Source organism: Eptesicus fuscus, chromosome 3 (genome assembly GCF_027574615.1).
Source record: "Eptesicus fuscus isolate TK198812 chromosome 3, DD_ASM_mEF_20220401, whole genome shotgun sequence".
NCBI classification, from domain to species: Eukaryota; Metazoa; Chordata; class Mammalia; order Chiroptera; family Vespertilionidae; genus Eptesicus; species Eptesicus fuscus.
In genome coordinates, this window is record NC_072475.1 from 46,894,578 (window position 1) to 46,911,800 (window position 17,223).

At 41.4% G+C, this 17,223-nt stretch overlaps 1 protein-coding gene across 1 annotated transcript in view; it reads left to right on the forward strand.

Annotated features, from left to right (window-relative positions):
* The window catches only part of LPP (LIM domain containing preferred translocation partner in lipoma), a 680,107-nt gene that overhangs the window by 501,422 nt on the left and 161,462 nt on the right, over nt 1–17,223 (forward strand). The window contains exon 10 of the mRNA XM_008151584.3: nt 14,820–14,946. Coding sequence (XP_008149806.2) covers nt 14,820–14,946 — 127 coding nt within the window. The remainder of the gene's footprint in view (nt 1–14,819; nt 14,947–17,223) is intronic.

Genomic DNA, 17,223 nt, shown 5'->3' on the forward strand with positions numbered 1-17,223 from the left:
AGTCACTGCATAACCTTTCTTGATTAGAAAAAGAATAAAGCTAACAATATCTTGCTTCCCAGGGTGGTTAGAATGATAGCGATAGTGAAGCATGTGAAGTTTTTGATGATGTTCATGGTGGTGTAATAATAACCCTTTGGGTGTTCATAACACTTAATTATATCAAACTAATTTCATTTTGATTAGAGTAACACTCTGGACCCCTTCCTTTCAGATCTTAATCTCTAGTTACTAACATTTGGGAGGCAGTTTCTAGAATCAGTGTGGTTGGATACAAATCTTTTTTATTCCAGCTCTGTGACTTTGAGCAAGTTATTTAGCTTCTCTGTGTCTGAAAGTGGGATAGCAAAAGAACATATGTGATTGGATTATTCCAGAGGTTAAAGGAGATAACACTTGTACAGAGTAGTGACTCCATAATATTATTATTGTAATCCTCAGACATTGCATAAGGCCCTGGATCAAGCAAATTATCACCATGTAAAAGAGGTATTTCTCTTTGAAATGTATAAGACCAAAGGGGAGAGGAGAGGTTGAGGCCAGCTTAATGAGGACTCTGGACTCACCTGTAACAAGAAGCACGCAGAGTCTGTATAAACTGAGAAGAATTACCCTCAGTCGGGGAAAAGGAGATTTTCACAGGGATGGCACCAGTCCAGCCTGGCAGAATCCTCTGTGGACTGCATCTGTGCCAGCTGTTGTCAGTCTGTGTGGGCTCACCAAGAATAACAGCAATGATTTTCACTTTATAGCAACTTCCATCTCGGGATCTCAGAATGCTGCATAAATGTAGATTAGAGCTCCCAAAATGTGTTGCCAAGAATGGGCATACTTTATAGGGCATCAAGAATGCATACTGTTTTGAGAGGATCTTTTATGTTGAAAAAAGGACTAAACTAGTTCAGAATTAGACCTACTTTCCTGATTTGATTCTATATGCACTTTTTAGGTGACCTTGGACAACGCAATTCCCCTCCTTGACTCTATGTTTTTGTTTTTGTTTTTCATTAACAAAGGGATTTAATCTACCACTGAATGATCTCCAGAGTGTCTCCTGTCCTTGAAATCCACAGTTAGTACAGGGCATCTAGAGTTACTCCCCAATAGACTACTGCTTGGCACACTTTAGAGAGGCCAAGTTCTTGTAGAATAGAATACTTCCATAGAATTTTATTCATGGTTAGACCATAATCAAGTAGGAAAAACAACAACAACAACAAAAAACACACACAAAATTACTTTGGTCACTGGGAAATGGCATTATCTTTTAGCTTTTTATATGAAAGAGTATTAGTGAATTTTACATGATTTTCCCCTTTGCCCACCTTGAAGTACAGTGCTGTTTATCATTTCCTTTTAGTATTTTAAGATTTAGTATTAACCCTCCAGTGTGTGTCAGAGACTGGGCAAGAAAGTAATCTTTAGAGCAGCATTTCTTCTCTTGCTGAATCATTATTGAAGCCATCAAACATGGCCATAGCGCACAGAGTCTTGTCTGAGTGCACCTCCATCAGAATTACCCAGAAAGCTGGCTATGTCTTTAGTTGCCATTTTTCTACACAGAGGAGATACTATGTCATAAAAAGCAGTAATTTCCTCTAAGAAAAGTTCCTTGTATAGTTCAAGGCTTTGTAATATACGATTAAATTCGCCTGAATGTTACAATCTATAAATAGATAATAAAATCCCTCTGACAAAAATTGCAAATAGATGAAGAGGCTGAGGCTGTTTGTGTGGTGGTTAAGCGTGCACTTTCTGGATGTTGGCAACTGGATCCAAATACCAGGTTTCTAGGTACTTCCAAGGTGATCTCTGTGTCTCAGTTTTCTCATTGGTAAAATCAAAGTAGTAACCACCTGACGGGGCCGCTGTGATGATTAAATGAGTTAATTAATATAAACTATTTTGAACATTGTCTGGTCCATCTGTACACTCAGTATATCTTTATTTTCAGTCTATACACATAAATCAACAAACGTATGAAATGAATGCATATGTTTCTACTCCTTCAGAGTTTACGGAAAAGGGTATTTCCTCAATAGAATTACTATTATTTGAATCATGTTTGATGATCAGTAAGAACTAGTAAATGCCACTGGTCTTTAGATTTGGTATCAAGTCACGCTCTTTCGTCCCGTCTGGTACAGCGCTAAGGAATGACACGGAGTTCTTCACATTCCCTCATCCACCTTCCTGCCACATTTGAAAGACGTTCCTAGCTCGGTTTTCACAGACTATAAGCATTTGACACAAGTTATGAGCCCCTCTTAAATACTAGCACGTTCCATGTATCATCTTAGATTTTGCTCACAATGGCCCTGAGATGGAGACATTCCCTCTCCCTTCTTACCCTCCCAACCCTATTTACAGATGGAAAAACGATTGCTAAGAGACGTTTTCAAAAACTTGTGAAATGTTATGCAAAATTAGTGCTATCACTTGGTATTTGAACCCGCATTTCTGCTTCCGAAGCCCACGCTTTCTCCATTTCTCCACAATCAATGTTTCTGAAAGTAAAAGGGGCCACATTGGTCTCCAGCCTCTGGTATAATTAGCATCATGCTTTAATCAGTGAGGTTGACTGTCTTGATTAACCTTTATGATAGTATCATGTAAGTTTCGTATTTCTAAATGAGTATATAAAGCCAGCTGTAAATTAGTGGAAAAACACTGAGCTTGGATCAGAAGACTCATGTTTACCTCTTGGCTCTGCCACTTACTATGAGTGTGATTTTGGCTAAGTCACTTAACATAGTCACTTAACAAAACCACTAACTTGATTTATTTCCTTATACAAAAAAAAAGCTCTTATGCTGCAGAAAGTATTGAATTAAATCTAGTGTATCGGAGTGTTGCACCAGGGTTCCTTCTTGTCTGTAAGGGAGCATAGAAATGTGAAAGGTTTTCTCTTTCCTTCAAGTTCTAATTCAAGCCCCTTTTCCTCTTGGCCTGTGTTTGGCATGCTTTAGTTCATTATGTATTCTCTTTCCTCTGTATGCTATCATCCATTGACATGTTCACATGATATTTATACAACCTAACATATAGTTACATACATCTTTAAGGATAGTGTGTCAGTCAGTGCAGGCAGTAAATGGGTTATGTGACCATCACATTTTAACTCATGGGTCAAATCCTATTGACCACATTTTATAGATTAAGCAACTAATACTTAGTAAAATGAAACATCTTGCCCTGGGTCACATACTAGTAATTGGTACGTGATGGAGGTGGGATCCAAACCCAAGCAGGTCGCCCTGAAATCTTGTTCTCTTAAGTGTCTGAGCCACACTGAGTATCATCATACTGAGTTTTGCTCTTCATTCCTTCCTCATGTGCCTTGATTTCCTGATTGGATTATATATTCCTTGAACTGGATATATCTCACATATCTTGAGGACTGGCTTCATGCCTAACTACTAGTATTGGTGGACAATTTAATGTGGATTTCACCAGAGACACAGTATTCTGCACTTTTGGAATTTTGGAAGCAAGGACATTTACCTCTTTCCTTTGTCTCAGGCCAGAAGCTAATCTTCTCACCATGTTGTTGCTTAGATTAGATTTTCACAGGTCAAGCAAATGTTTTCTCTGTTATTCTCACTTAGACACTTTGCCTGCATCCCCTCCAAAGCCCAGAAATCCAATGTGAACAATGCACCTGTGAGAGTTATGAATTGTTGCTACAGATGGCATTGCTATTGAACAAAGAATATGCCCTCTCTTTGCATCCGAAGTGACTTGGATCGCTGAGCAAGAAACTTTCTGACTCAAATGAAAACCACCTTGTGTCAGGTGAAATAGGGGGAGTTAACCATTTGTTTGCTGGTGGGCATTTCCCACGAAAAACTCAAAAACAGAAATTTACCTCAGCCATGGAAAGTGATGTGCCAAGCATCATGTTTGCATATTAAAACCGAAAACAGATTTGCATGTTATCTCAGCATGGGGTGTCACGTTCAGGCATCTGCCAAGCCTACTAGATAGAAACAGCTCATATAGTAGGAAAGTGTTTCTGTGCCTATCAGACTGAAAATCTAGGTGCCTTTGTTTTTTGTTGTTTGTGTGTGTATGTGTGTGTGTGTGTGTGTGTTTTCATCAAATTGTCCTCCCTTCAGGTTCTCCATTTTCTCTTGCCTTCATACCTGAAAATGCCAAAGAAAAGGTTGAAAACCCATGTTTTATAATGGACTAGAGGCCCAGTGCACCACATTCGTGCACTGGTTAGAGGGGTCCCTCAGCCCAGTCTGTGCCCTCTCATAGTCCAGGACCTTTTGCTCCTTACCGCCCTCCATCTTGCTGCTCTTTAGTGCTGCTGTGGAGGTGGGAGAGGCTCCCACCATGGCAGCTGCGCTTGCCAGCCATGAGCCCGGCTTCTGGCTGAGCGCTGCTCCCCCTGTGGGAGCGCACTGACCACCAGGGGACAACTCCTGCATTGAGTGTTTGCCCCCTGGTGGTCAGTGCACATCATAGTGACCAGTCATTCTGGCTGTTCCACTGTAATGGTTGCTTAGGCTTTTATTATATAGATATTTATTATATTTTAAAGGTCATCCATTTGTGACTATATTTTATTTACATCATTTAAAAATTATAAAGAAAATATATAAATTATTTATAATCCCCTTGGTCCACATGAGCTGTTACTTTTTGGTATATTTCCTTCTAGTATTTGCTTTTTATTCCTACACAGACACACACATTGACATTCTTGCCTATACAGTATGGGGCAAAAGTAGGTCTACAGTTGTTCATATGGGAAATAATACAGTAATTAAGAAATAATAATACAAGCATAAACTCTATTTCTCATACTCATAACTGTGAAGCCATGTTTGCCTCACCCTGTATATTTATATACATTTGTAATTATCAAATATAATTTTTAAAATTAAATTTATTTGGGGTAACATTTGTTGATAGGATCCTATAGGTTTCAAGTGTACATTTCTATGATACATGATCTTTATAATGCATTGTGTTCCCACCACCCAAAATCAGATCTTCTTCCTAGATGTATTATTTTAGTATCATCCTTTTAAAACATAATAATGGCAAGGATTGTGAAATAATCTCAATAGCTGTACACCTGAAGCTAACATAAAATAATGTTGAATGTCAACTACAATTGAAAAAATATATATAAAAGATGAAAACATATTTAGCAATAGGAATTGGTAAAACCCTGTTTTGAACCTAGTGAATTAGAACCACAGTTAGGGCCAGAACCTGGTAAGGGAAACTATGATATCTGCTTGATACAGCTTTATTAAAAGCAGACCTTCTAATTAAGGATAGCTTTTCTATGGGACATACATGGAAAGCAGTGCCTTGTGATAAAATCTTTCTTCCCAATGTTGGAGGCACTAGCCCTTTCCATCATTCCAGGCAACTAAATAAATATGAAGCATTTTCTCAGAGTAAGCCACTGCCAGACACTGTGAGAAATAATTAAAAAAAATAATAATAATACAAGCATAAACTCTGTTTCTCATTCTTGCAACTTTGAGCCCATGTTTGCCCCACCCTGTGTATTTATATACATTTATAATTATCTGATGTACTTTTTAAAATTAAATTTATTTGTGGTAACATTGGTTAATACAGCAAAGACCAAGACCTGGTTTGGTTTGGAAACATAGCCTTGAACAACAGTTGTGTGTGTTTTTTCCCATTCATTAAACTTTTATTTCTTGAGTCTTGTTGAGGTAAAACCTACCAATGGAAATAATGCCCTGTAATTGTCTTGCCTTGGTGATATCAAATCACTTATGCCTAACATGCATAAAGCCTAATTAATGGAAGGAGGGGGAATGCTTGCAATTTTTAGCTATAGTATTGTGGAAATAGCTTCTTATAGTCTCTTACTAGAGGCCCGGTGCACGAAACTCGTGCACGGAGGGGGATTGTCCCTCAGCCCAGCCTGTACCCTATCCAATCTGGGACCCCTCCAGGGATGTCCATCTGCCCGTTTAGGCCCACTGGGATCGGGCCTAAACGGGCATCAGACATCCCTCTCACAATCCAGGACTACTGGCTCCCAACTGCTTGCCTGCCTGCCTTCCTGATTGCCCCTAACCGCTTCTGCCTGCCAGCCTGATCGCCCCCTAACCACTCTGCTGCCAGCCTGTTTACCCCCAACTTCCCTCCTCTGCCAGCCTCGTCACCCCTAACTGCCCTCTCCTGCAGGTTTGATCACCTCCAACTGCCCTCCCTTGCAGGCTTGGTCCGTCTCAACTGTCCTCCCTTGCAGGCAGGGTGCCTCCCAACTGCCCTCTCCTGCTGGCCATCTTGTGGTGGTCATCTTGTGTCCACATGGGGGCAGGATCTTTGACCACATGGGGGCAGCTATATTGTGTGTTGCAGTGATGATCAATCTGCATATTACTCTTTTATTAGATAGGATAGAGGCTTGGTACAGGGGTGGGGGCCAGCTGGTTTGCCCTGAAGGGTGTCCCTGATCAGGGTGGGGTTCCCTTGGGACACAGGGCAGCCTGAGCAAGGGGCCTGTCGTGGTTTGCAGGCCGGCCACGCCCCCTGGCAACCCAAGTGGAGGCCCTGGTATCTGGAATTTATTTTCCTTCTACAATTGAAACTTTGTAGCCTGAAGCGGAGCCAAGCCTGGGGCTCCCTCCGCGGTCGGCAGCCATTTATGCGGAGGACTGGGCCCGGCCAAGGTGTGCGGAACGCTTTGCTTCCCCTGTTGCCGGCAGCAACCCTGGCCTGCTCTCTCAAGCTCCATTCTGCCACCATTTCTGTTTGAATTTGTTTACCTTCTATAATTGAAACTTTGTAGCTTGAGTGGAGGCTTAGGCCTGGCAAGGGCAGGCGGAAAGCTTGGCTTCCTCTGTTACCTAGGAAACCTTGCTCTCTGTGGCTGTAGCCATCTTGATTTGGGTTAATTTGCATGCTCACTCTGATTGGATGGTGGGCATGGCTCGTGGGCGTGGCTTATGTGTGTGTCGGAGGTATGGTCAATTTGCATTTTGTCTATTATTAGGTAGGATAGGGACAATATAAGATGGAAAGAGAGCAAATTGAGAGAAATCTTACCATCCCACAGAGACAACTTGCTTTCTTCATTAAGGAGGGTCTGCCTGGGACTAAAGAGAGAAGGAGCAGTGAAATGTGAACTTTGGTTTCCTGGACAGTAGGCCTAGAAACAGGCATGCTCCAAGCCCACCATTCTTGAGGCTGCCTTGACACATGGAAACTGAGAGAAGTGGGTGTGGAGAGGGGCCACTTTCTCTCAGCTCAGCCCACATCATTTTAGCACCCTGGTGTGCAAACACTATAGACCCCTTACTGGACACCCAGTACTTTCCCTTGGCTGCAGTAACATCCAGCAATTTCACCATGCTGTAACTCAGAATCATCATTTTTGGGCTATGCTTTCAAGTTTGGCTTAGGGAAGGTGATTTAGAGGAATCAATATCTAGCATGAGAAGGGAATATGAAAAAGAGGTTATAAGAAAATCAAGCTTATGAAAGTTGAAGACTCATTATTATCTATTTCAAAGCTAGAATCAAACTTTTAAAGTCAAAATCCTTGGTCTTCATTGTGCACTGACTATTCTCCAAGAAAATGGAACTTATGATTAGAAGAACTAAGAGTATGCTGTTCTACTCCCATGAAGCAGTGGGGAATGTTCCCTTATGGGTTTCTAATTGTTAATAGGTGGTTTACCTGGAGCAGAAAGGATGTCCAGCAAACTTTCTCCCCTTGGTCAGAGTAGGTGCTCCTTCCATTAAACAGTGTGACATTGAGGAGAGAGTAGGATAATTCCGTGAGGCAAAGTAGAAGAAGCCTCAGGAAATTGCAATCTGCAAACTTGACACAGTTAAATATGAGGTGGGGGGAGTGAAAAATATCAGAAATATATTTTTTCTGGCAGGCTTTCAGCTCCAAAATGGGGCTAATTCTACCTTTTGAAAGAAGATAATTTCTATGTTTCTTTTTTCAAGAACACATAATTGAAGTTATTTCCATCCAAGAGAGGAATCTCTTGTACATCATTACAAATGGACAAGAAAAATGAGCAGCTCTGGGACCCGGAGAGATAGAGTATTCATTATCATGTAATGTTTCTGAATATCTTGGCCTCCTTTTCCAGGTATTTTATCTTTCTGGGCTGTACTTTTCTGATGAGGTTCAGATTTGCAGTAAGTTCAAGTTTCTGGCACTATGTAATGAGGAAATCAACAGCAGGTAAGGACTCACCGGTGAAAATGATCCACCCTGAGGTCCATATTAGAGTCCCACAAAAGCTTTTGTGGAGCCATTTTGTAAGGTGGATTCTTACCACATATATTAAACTAGAGGCCTGGTGCACAAAATTTGTGCACTCGGTCGGAGGGGGGGTGGTCCTTCACCCTGGCCTGCGCCCTCTCACACTACAGGAGCCCTCAGGGATGTCCGACTGATGGCTTAGCACTGCTGCGGAGGCAGGAGAGGCTCCCGCCACTGCTTCTGTGCTTTCCAGCCATGAGCCTGGCTTCTGGCTGAGTGGCGCTCCCCCTGTGGAAGCACACTGAACACCAGGGGGAAGCTCCTGCATTGAGCATCTGTCCCCTGGTGGTCAGTGACATCATAGCAACTGGTTGTTCTGCTGTTTTGTCAATTTTCATATTAGCCTTTTATTACATAGTACCAGAGGCCTGGTGCACAAAAATGTGTGCGCGGGGGAGGGAGGGTCCCTCAGCCCACCTGCCCCCTCTCATAGTCCTGGAGCCCTCATGGGATGTCCTACTGACGGCTACCGGGGGAGCAGGCCTAAGCTGCAGTCTGGCCTCCCTCTGCGGGAGGCAACTGGACGATCTGGGGAAGGCACTGCCCCCATCACCCCACTGCTGCTGCCACTGCCGGCCACTGCAGCTGCTGGCCCTCGGCCCCCGCAGCTACCAAGGTGTTTTCATCAACATGGACTCCAGTTTCTTCACCATGAAAAAATGACAACTTTCTTTAGGCATTTTTAAGATGTTTCTTTCATAGGATATGACAATTCTTTCTTTTTTTTTATCCTCACCTGAGGATATTTTTCCATTGATTTTTAGAGAGTGTGAAAGAGAGAGGAAAAGACAGAGAGAACCATCAATGTGAGAGGGACACATCAATTGGTTGCCTCCCACATGAGCCCTGACTTGGGCCCTGGCCAGGGAAGAGCCTGCAACCTAGGTTTGTGCCCTTGACAAGAATCGAACTGGGACCCTGCGGTCTGCAGGCTGAGGCTCTATCCACTGAGCCAAACCAGGTAGGGCAGTATATGACATTTCTTAGCCCCGCCAGCAGCGGACCTCCATTTTCTCCTCCAGGAGTGTGGTGGAAAAACCCTAGATCATTTTCTTGGATTGTTATTACCCAAGCGAGTGGCATACTGCAAGCTTAGTCAATGAGTGGTCAGAAAAGGTGTTTCCTGTACAGCTCATGCACACAGGCAGGACTTCTGGCTCACCGTGGCTCTCTCAGGGCCTCAGAGCTGGCAGCTTTGTCAGGAAGGACGTCGGGTCTAATTAGCATACTACCCTTTTATTAGTATAGATAGTTACATTGTTGATAACAAAGATTCAAGGCAGTGAGTGTTCTCCCAGGGGGGTGTCCCTGTATGCACATTAGTGCTGGCTATCTACCATGCTCCCTTTTCTCTTTAGGTGGGGCAGTGGAATTCTTCTTTCTCCACCCAAGGAGCATAGTGGTAGAAGATAGTTCACCTTTGGATGTTCTTGATCTCATGCCCAGCATGTAGTGAAAGTTCAGTAGGCTGCAGAAACCTGTGAACTGCCAGCTGCTTACTCAGATTCAGAATGCTGAATGAAGTTCTAGATTGTTTCGCAAGATGCTGACAAGTGATTCAAGTCCTCTTGTAAATGGAAATCTCTGTAATAATGAGGTTTCCACTTACTCAGTGTGACTTTTTCTTTTTAAAATATATTTTATTGATTTTTTTACAGAGAGGAAAGGAGAGGGTTAGAGAGTTAGAAACATCGATGAGACATCGATCAGCTGCCTCCTGCACACCCCCTACTGGGGATGTGCCCGCAACCAAGGTACATGCCCTTGACCGGAATCAAACCTGGGACCCTTCAGTCAGTAGGCTGACACTCTATCCACTGAGCCAAACCAGTTAGGGCATCAATGTAACTTTTTATAGATTATAAAGTGGCCGTGTTATTAGTATCTGTAATTTCACTATAAAAATCTATAATGATATGTTTCCTGCACATTATGGACATAAAAGTATGATAGAGTAGAATCAAAGGAATCTTTGCAAACATCATTTTGCATATAAAGATAATAAGGCTCGGGGAATAGATCAGAATTATGGGACAATTTGAAGGCAAAGCTAAGATTAGAGAGATAAATGGGTCTCTGTACTTGTCCTATGTAAGAATACCATGAAGTTTTATATAAATACTAGAGGCCCGGTGCACTGGGGGAGAGGGGAGGAGTTCAGCCTGGCCTGCGCCCTCTTGTAGTCCAGGACCCCTTGGGGGATGTCCTACTGCCAAGGCGGTGGGAGAGGCTCCCACCACTCCCGCTGCACTTGCCAGCCTGAGCCCGGTTCTGGCTGAGCAGCACTGACCAACAGCAGCACTGCCCATGTGTGTTTTGCTTGCAGAAACAGTCCTCACTTTTGCACATTCTCACACGTTACTTTTACCTAGATCCAGAATTAGCTGAAATATTCATATTAAGCCCTCCCTGGAATGATCATCATCTGGGACCCTAGGAAGAGAAGAACCATGGCAGAGAAGAACCAGTTGCAGATTGTGAACATTTTCCTATAAGATCTTCATTGTAGAAGAAGGAAAACATAGAAAAACATAAATAGGTTGTAAACCACTGTCCCATCATTTTCAGCCATTAATCTTTCAACATATTTCTGTCCTGTTTCCTTCTGTAAGTAACAGTTTGAGACAGGCCACTCTGGTCAGTGGCTGGCTCCTCTCCACAGGGTCAGCACCTTCCTTCTTGCACCTCATACAGCTGCCCCTAATGTAGTCTAGCTGTGTGCACAGAAGGAAGAGGCAACAGACTTCGGTGAGCACATTAGCCATTAAATTACTCACAAATACCATGATGTCTGGTAGCATTTTAAAGGTATCATTGCAATGCCTTAGTGTTTGAGATGTTTGCTAATATCTTCCCTCCCTCCCTCCCTCCCTTCCTTCCTCCCTTCCTTCCTCCCTTCCTCCCTTCCTCCCTTCCTCCTTTCCTTCCTTCCTTCCTTCCTCCCTCCCTTCTTTCCTTCCTTCCTCCCTTCTTTCCTTCCTTCCTTCCTTCCTTCCTTCCTTCCTTCCTTCCTTCCTTCCTTCCTTTCTTCCTTCCTTCCTTCCTTCCTAATATCTGGTGAAATCCAATTTATCCTTCAAGATCAAACTAAGAGGGCTTCTGCTTTTTGGCAGTTTTCTCCCATCTCAGAACACTGAATTCATACCTGTGTTTTAGTATTTGCACTTTATTGTAATTACCTATTTTCATGTCTTTTTTCTCTTTTCCTTTTTAATGTCTCCTTTTTATTAAACTGTGAGTTGTCAGAAGCAGGAATCCTGAATAATTTGACTTTATAATGATAGTGCTTAGCACTTTGCAATTTCTTAGAAAAGGTGTTAAAGGGATTTTAAAGGAGGCCTATGAAATCTCTTTCTCAATAACTCTCATCTGTGGGTCATGTAATGTATTTCACCTTTAAGCATTTCAAAGAACACACATAATAGTGATTAATATTGATACTTATAAGACTGTCTTTTTCTTAGAAAAGGCTAGAGGCTTTGTTTGTATTTGTTTTGAAGTGCTATTGTTTCACTATTTAGTAGTAAACTTCCACTCTGAAAATACCTTTGCTTAACCGAGTTAGAAGGTAAACATCCAAGTTATTATAGAATAATAGAGTTAGAAGGGCCTGGAGAGGAAGATAATGGGATGCTGAGTGGCATTGAAGTGTTGCAGAAACACACAAACTCAGCACACCTGGTTTCAGTCAGGGCTCACTGTTTTTTGGTGGTGGAACTTCTCACAGGGTTGATCACTTATCTTCTCTGAGCCTCAATTCTTTCATCCATAAAATGGGACCACAGATCACATGGGGCTGTTGTAGATTCCATGTGTGTGAAGGTGGGCATGTTGAAAAGGGGCACACAATATGAGGAATTATTATGATGCCACAATGAATAGACTGCTGATACTATTCACCCTTCTACTTTTGAAAAAATAAAATGATGCAACTCATCTCCTTCCTGCCCCCTACCACACACATTTTTAAGTATGGTCTATTACTCAGATGCAATGCTATGAACTACTTATTAGAAATGACAGTATTTCATTTTTTTAGGACATATTGAGTCCTAAAGCACTACTGAGAGAAAGAAATTAAAAGGCCGGGGGTGTCTTTTTATCCCAGTGAGCAAAACTCTAAATGATTACTTATGGGGCTTGAAACCTGAAGAAAGTCCTGGACTACATCCTCTTTGGTATGAGAAGCAACTGGAAATAATGAACCCTGAACCCGTGTTTTTACCAATATGCAGTCCTTGAATGTTAAGTATTATGCATTGGGTGGGTGTTGGGGAGGGGCGGGAGAGGAGGGCGGGCAGTGGGAGTTCTATAGCCAAACAACTTTCAGAAACATTGAAAGAGATGATCTCTTGGGATCATTCTTGGTAAGAAATATCAGCAACCCAAGAACAGCATTATGAGATTAGAATCTTAAAGAAAACAGTCATTCCGAATGTGTTATTTCAGAAACAGTATCACAAGCAAATAGGAAGGAGTTTTTGACAAATAAAATGAATAATATGTTTTTATTAAAATCTGTGAAATGCTGACAAGGTAAGTACTCTGAAATTGGAGTTATGCTTGAAATACAAGTGCTAAGGGTAAAATCTGAGTTGCTTAGATGTACAGAGGACAAACAGCATTCTTGCTGCCTTTACGGTAAAGGAAAGCAGATATTAGGCTCAAACAATGATGAAATGTGTCTATGCCCTGAAGGTCCACCCTATACCAGGAAGCAAGAATTATCAAGTTTTCTTGAATAGTTGTTGATTTAGATTAGAATAGCCAGCACCATTAATATTAGCTCCTTTAATTCTCACACCAATTGTATTGGGCAGACAGTATTTGCATTGCAGAGGAGGCCCTAAGTTTAACATTTATTGTCTATTGAATAAATGAGTGATTCTAAGATGGGCTCTTGTCCTGACTTTATTACAATTAGCCCTACCCTACATTTTTGGGTGTGAATTTTCTTGTCTCACAATGAGTAGACTGAGGTAATGATTCTTAGGATGCTGGCAGGTAGCTCTAGTTTTGTTCTCTGTCACTTGGCCAGTGTCATAGTTTATTCACTGCTTTGTATCTCCAATCCAAATTGTCCCACAGTGAAATAAAACTCCAGGTGTAAGGATAGAGACAAACATAAAAAAATTACTGGCATTTTCAGCCTTTTGCATGTCTGACTTTCTGTACATTTTTAAAAACCTAAAAATGGATGATAATTATAGAGAAAAGGCCAAATAGGTAGCAATTAACAATTTTACATATGTTTAGAAGGCATTTCATAGCTTAGATATCACACAAATAATCAATATCCATCTTGGAGTTGCTGCAATAAATGTTGGTAGTAAGAATAAAACATTAGTACATAGATTTATAATTTACTGGATTTTCACATCAGTGTATCTTTCAGTACAATGAAGATAACTGGTGAATGAATATGCAAGTTTTGTTGTGGTAATTCTTATAAACTATTCATGAAAGGAGAAACTCTTGGTCAACCTTTTTAAGAATCTGTAAACATAAAGGAAAAACATTCCCATTCTCATCTATGCCCAGTAGCCATAGTGGACATCATCATCTAAATCTTCTATAACAGTCTTTCTATTCTTAATACTTTGATTCAAGATGTTGGAGTGTGATATTAGAAATGGTCCAAGTCATCATATAGCAAAGGAAAATATACTACATTCCCTTTTACTTACACAGCACAAACAATTTTACATCTAGCATCTGGTCTTTCTTTCTCCACTTACTTTGGACTCTTGGTTGGTCACCTGAAGTGTCTTTCACCTGGCTCTTGATTCCGTTACGTTGCTAGAATCCTGGCTCACCCACTGAGTAAAACACCAGCCCGGTATCAATGCTACTGATTTACCTTTCCCATTTGATATCTAGCTGGTTGTAGTGCTGGTAAGAAAAACATTATTCAATCTCCTTGACTGGAACACAAGGCCCTTCACCTTCTGGACACCTGTATTCAATAGATGTGTCTCATTTTCTATCTCAAACATTATAAATATTCCAGAAATACACAGCTCCAGAAGCTCCTTATGCCACCTTAATGTGAGGAACCTCTTTTAGCTGAATGTATCCTAGTCTGTTACCACCTCTTCTCTGGAATTCTTCCTCTCAGGCTATATGAGAGGTGGCATTTGTACCCTGATGGTGCACTTTCTACAGTTGTTTTATCTTTCATTTTTGATGTATCTTTATCTCTCATTTTATTTCACTATAAGCACCATAAGATGGAGGCTCTATGTATCTATCATTTTGATAAACATACAACTGGTACACAGTGACTCCTAGCAATTGTTGAATGAAGTAGAGTCTGTTGTACACATGGATTTCTAAAGCATGATAGATGATGCATGTGAATCAAGTGCTGTGTCCAAGATTAGACACAAAACTGATAAAAACAGGTCTAAAACCCAGGTCTCCTAATAGCCATATCCAATGCTCTTTTCTTTACAACGCGAACATGATTGGATATTCTTGGTTGATGTCTAGGTTGCATTTAAATGACTTTATGTTTTCTGCTTTACAGAGTGGACAAACAGGATCAAAGGGTCCTCAAGCTGGTCCACCCTCATTCCGCCCTGAAGATGAACTGGAGCACCTGACCAAGAAGATGCTGTATGACATGGAAAATCCACCTGCCGATGAATACTTCGGTGAGTGGGTCCCAGAGTTGACTTCTGAAGTAAATTTCCTGCCCTATTTTCCTTAATTAGTAAGTAGGAGTATTATCAGCTCCAATGGTAAAGGACTGGAGTCTGCATGCATTGGAGTTGGTATCCATATGCACACAACTGAGTGTTCTGAAAGTTGTTTTGTGGGAGACTGCCATAGTGTGATATCTGTTTGGCTTGTAATAAAATCTCAGGGGTACTTCAGAGTCTCATGAGATACGTTTGATTTAAAACTTAATTTTTGATCATTTATTAGCTTTTTATTATGCAGAAATAGGGGCTTTTGTGTGTATTCAAGTCTAAATCCTACCTAATAAAATAGTAATATGTAAATTGACTGCACCTTCGCTACGCCTAAGCCACGCCCACCACCCAAGCCATGCCCATCAGCCAATCAGGGTGTGTATGCAAATTACCCAACAAAGATAGCGGTTAATTTGCATACACTGAGAGAGGGAGGAGTAAAGACTGAAGACAACTTAGAAGGAAGAGGGAGGACAAGTGGAAAGCAAGGTGGCTGCCAGAGGGAAAGCCCAGGCAGGGTGGGGCGGGGCGGGGCGGGCGGCAGTGGCCCGCAGGTGCAGGCTCACGCAGTGCCTGCAACGGTGGCAGCAGCTGCAGCGCATGCGGCCACAGCGGCCGCTTGCAGGATTCTTCCTGCAAATGGGCTACTAGTATTAATATATAAAATGTGGAATTGGGCAGTGTCTAAACTGTGCTCCCACTCCTTTCCCTATCCAACTTCAGGAAAGGATGCTCCCTTTATATATTTTTTTTAACTTCTCCTCTGTCTAAGCCTGTGAATACGTATGAACAAATAATCCATCTGTCCATATATTTAATGTGAATTTATGAATTATATGCCAATTATGAGGTGTTACATATACATAATTTGTCATCCAAGAGGTTGTAATTATTCAGAAGAGAGAAGAAAAACACAGATAATTAGTAACATAGCGAGAATTATTAAGAGGCATGAGAGAGGCTTTCTTAGCTCAAATGTTATAAAAATTTAAAAGCTCTGTTCATCAGGAACATCAGGAATGCTTCATGGAAGAATTGGTGGCACTTGAACCTGGACCCTAAAGCATGCCTCTCAGGTTTTTTTGTTATGAAAGACTCCTGCCCAGTCTGTTGGAGATCAGTATTTTTATAGAGTATAATTAAAATAAGTTATTAAGAAAGTGAAATTAAAAAAAAAAATGGAAGACCCAAGTTTTACCATTATCAGATTTAGCAAGGATAAATTACTCTATTAAATTGCTGTAATTTGTTCTAAATACTCTCTGTATTTGTCTCATCACAGGGTGACAAACATTTCTTAGTCAGACTCCCATCCGTTGACCTCATTTTCAGTAGTGCTGCTTTAAATACATGTGGAGAAAAGACATTTGGGGGCATTGGGAAAGCACAGAGGTGGGAAATTGCACTATGCATAGCACAGGGCTTGTACTTCTTCAAGTTTTTTCAATTTGCATGTCTTCCCATTTGCTTTTTATTGGGGAACATGCATTAAAAGGTAAACAGAAAGCACTGGTTCAAAACCACATAGCAGGTGGACTGGGTTAGGATGTGAAAATCATGACATTTATTTGTAAACAGAAGGTAGCATAGCTTAGCTAAAAGGGCACAATAGTGAGAACTTAGAATTTAGGTTCTGTCCCTCTCTTCTCCTCGCTGACTGAGCAATATTGTCATGTTCCTCATCTGTCTAAGTCCCATTTTCTACTTTGATAAATCAAGTAGAAAAGTTCTTTGGCATTTCTTTCAACACTAGTAGGATCATATGGAAACAGCATCAACCCACATAAATGTAACATAGCTAAAAGCTAAATGTAAGTTGATATACATTAACACAAAAGCATGGAAAACAGTAAAAAAAAAAAAAGTCTCTACTTTTATTAAAATACTAGAGGCCCAGTGCGCAATTGAAATGGCACGAGGAGGTGCCCCACCTCCCGCCATGCAAGGAGGCACCCTGCGGGGAGCCAGGACCTGTGCCTGACTTGCAGCATCCCCCAGCCCCCCTGCCTCTGTCCACTCTGGAGCTACCTGAGCCGCTGCGGTGGCTCAATCAGGCTCCCCTGTCTCTGTCTCCATCTCTGCTCTGGGCCTCACCTGCGCGCGCAACCTCCTCCTGTCCAGTCATGACCCATTATGGCATCCTGGCCTATTTTGCATTATATATATATATATATATATACTGTAAGTATATTATGTTCTTGTCATTGATGTGAAAGAAGGATTTATTTTAAAATA